Below are 1,755 nucleotides of genomic sequence, written 5' to 3'. Positions count from 1 at the left end.
GTAACTTTCTCTCAGATAGGTTTGTACGTACATTACATTGTGTATGGTTGATCTCCCTCTTCGGAAGCCGCTTTGGCCTGTCCGAGATTCTGTCTGCCATGACTACATTCACCCTATCCGCCACAATGCTTCCGAGTATTTTTACTGCCGTGTTCAGGATCGATATTGGTCTGTAGTTCACCGGGTCGCACTTTTGACCCTTTTCGTTTATAGATCGGCAATATTTCAGTGTGCAACCAATCATGGGGCATCGGATGTCCCTTCCACAGTCTCTCATATTCATACTCTAACAGTTTGGAGGCCTGATCAAGATCAGCCTTCAAGGCTTCTGCCGGGATTCCATCAGAGCCGACCGCTTTGTTATTCTTCAGCCTCATGATTGCCTGCCTCACTTCTACTCTCGTTATCTCAGATTGCGTGCGTTCGGGTGGTGGCGGATACGGGGACAGCTTCGGATTAAATTCCCAGAAGTTGATTGTGTTGAGCTGGCGTTGGATATGGAACGAGATCTGCTCTTTCGCTTTTTTGCCCATCAGTCTGTTTCCTCTGGTGTCACATATGACAAGAAGCTCCTTTCGGCGCGGGGGCGCCTCCAAGTCGTTCAGGGTTTGAAATTTTTCACACGTGAGTTTGTGACCTCGGTTGGCTTCAGCAAGTTTCTCATTGATCGACGTCAGCCATCCATCGAAGGTGACCTGAGACAGATCTTCGGTTCTCATCTGCGCCTCCATAGCTTTCTCCATGGCAGTTCTGCATCTTGCCACATAGTCGTCCCAATTGAGCGCCGGTGTCGTGCTCATATACTCTCCATATCTCGTCCACTTCGGTCGCCCCACTGTTGTTCTCACTTTTTTCAACTCCCTTCTTTGCTTAATGTCAAGGTTAACTACCACGAGTGCATGATCTGATATGTTCCTCCTAAGCGGCGCTGTGTGAGCATTCCTAACTCGTTTGTTCTCCCATTTCCGCCATAGGATGTGATCTATGGTCCTTCCTTTTTTCGTCCTCGGGTGCCACCACGTGTGCTTCTTTTTGTTAGCGAACTGCCTGGTGTGTGCATTCAGCACGCAATCTTCCAGAAGCTGACTTAATTCAGTACCTTTTTTCAGCTCGTTGTTGAGGTCGCCCGCTACAACCAGAGGTATCTTTTTAGGTGCCGTTTCTATCGCGTTTCTCAGTTCGCCCCAGAACTCTATTTGTTTGTCAGTATCTGCCGATTGAGTGCATCCATACACCGCGATTATATTCAGTCCCCGAGCCGATTTATTGTTCGTACAGTTAGCCATGATCACCCTAGAGCTCAACACTCTCTGCTTCTTCAAAGTCCAGCCATCCCTGAGAGCTATCGCCACACCTTCATGCTTGGTGGAACTCGGGTATTCCATTATTGTCCAGTTATCCCATCGCGTTGCTCGCACTGAGGACCACTGCCTTGTTTCTGTCAGCACCACTATATCGCATTTTCTCCTTTCAAGTTCAGCCATTATCGTTGCCGGTTTGCTACTTTTGTTCATTGGGAGGGAGCGGCAGTTCCAAGTCGCTACTCTGGTACCCGTCAGTTTCGTCTTTGTCGTCAGCCTGTTTTTCTTCCTAGTGCCAAGTTGTTTTATGTCTTTCCTGGGGAGGCAGCCCAGTGCAGACGTTCAGTAATTTACACCCTGAGGCATTATTACTGGCTGCTGTCTCGTTAGCCAGCACTAAGTGCTGTTACCCCTTCGCTCCGCGTGGAGGTGAGACCCGGAGAGGCTCGCAGCT

General features: G+C 49.2%; 1 protein-coding gene across 1 annotated transcript; it reads right to left on the bottom strand.

Moving 5' to 3' along the window:
- Window positions 1–32: 32 nt before the first annotated feature.
- GNI_224130 (putative endonuclease-reverse transcriptase HmRTE-e01) lies at window positions 33–800 on the bottom strand (the record flags this gene model as incomplete). Its single annotated transcript, XM_011135623.1, has 2 exons — window positions 33–102; window positions 199–800. The coding sequence occupies 2 exons, from the start codon at window positions 798–800 to the stop codon at window positions 33–35; spliced, it is 672 nt and encodes a 223-aa protein (XP_011133925.1).
- Window positions 801–1,755: the final 955 nt, after the last annotated feature.

This window comes from Gregarina niphandrodes, assembly GCF_000223845.1.
Source record: "Gregarina niphandrodes unplaced genomic scaffold scaffold00202, whole genome shotgun sequence".
Taxonomy (NCBI): Eukaryota; Apicomplexa; class Conoidasida; order Eugregarinorida; family Gregarinidae; genus Gregarina; species Gregarina niphandrodes.
The sequence above is the reverse complement of the archived record's forward strand: the minus strand, read 5'-3'. Positions and strand labels throughout refer to the sequence as shown.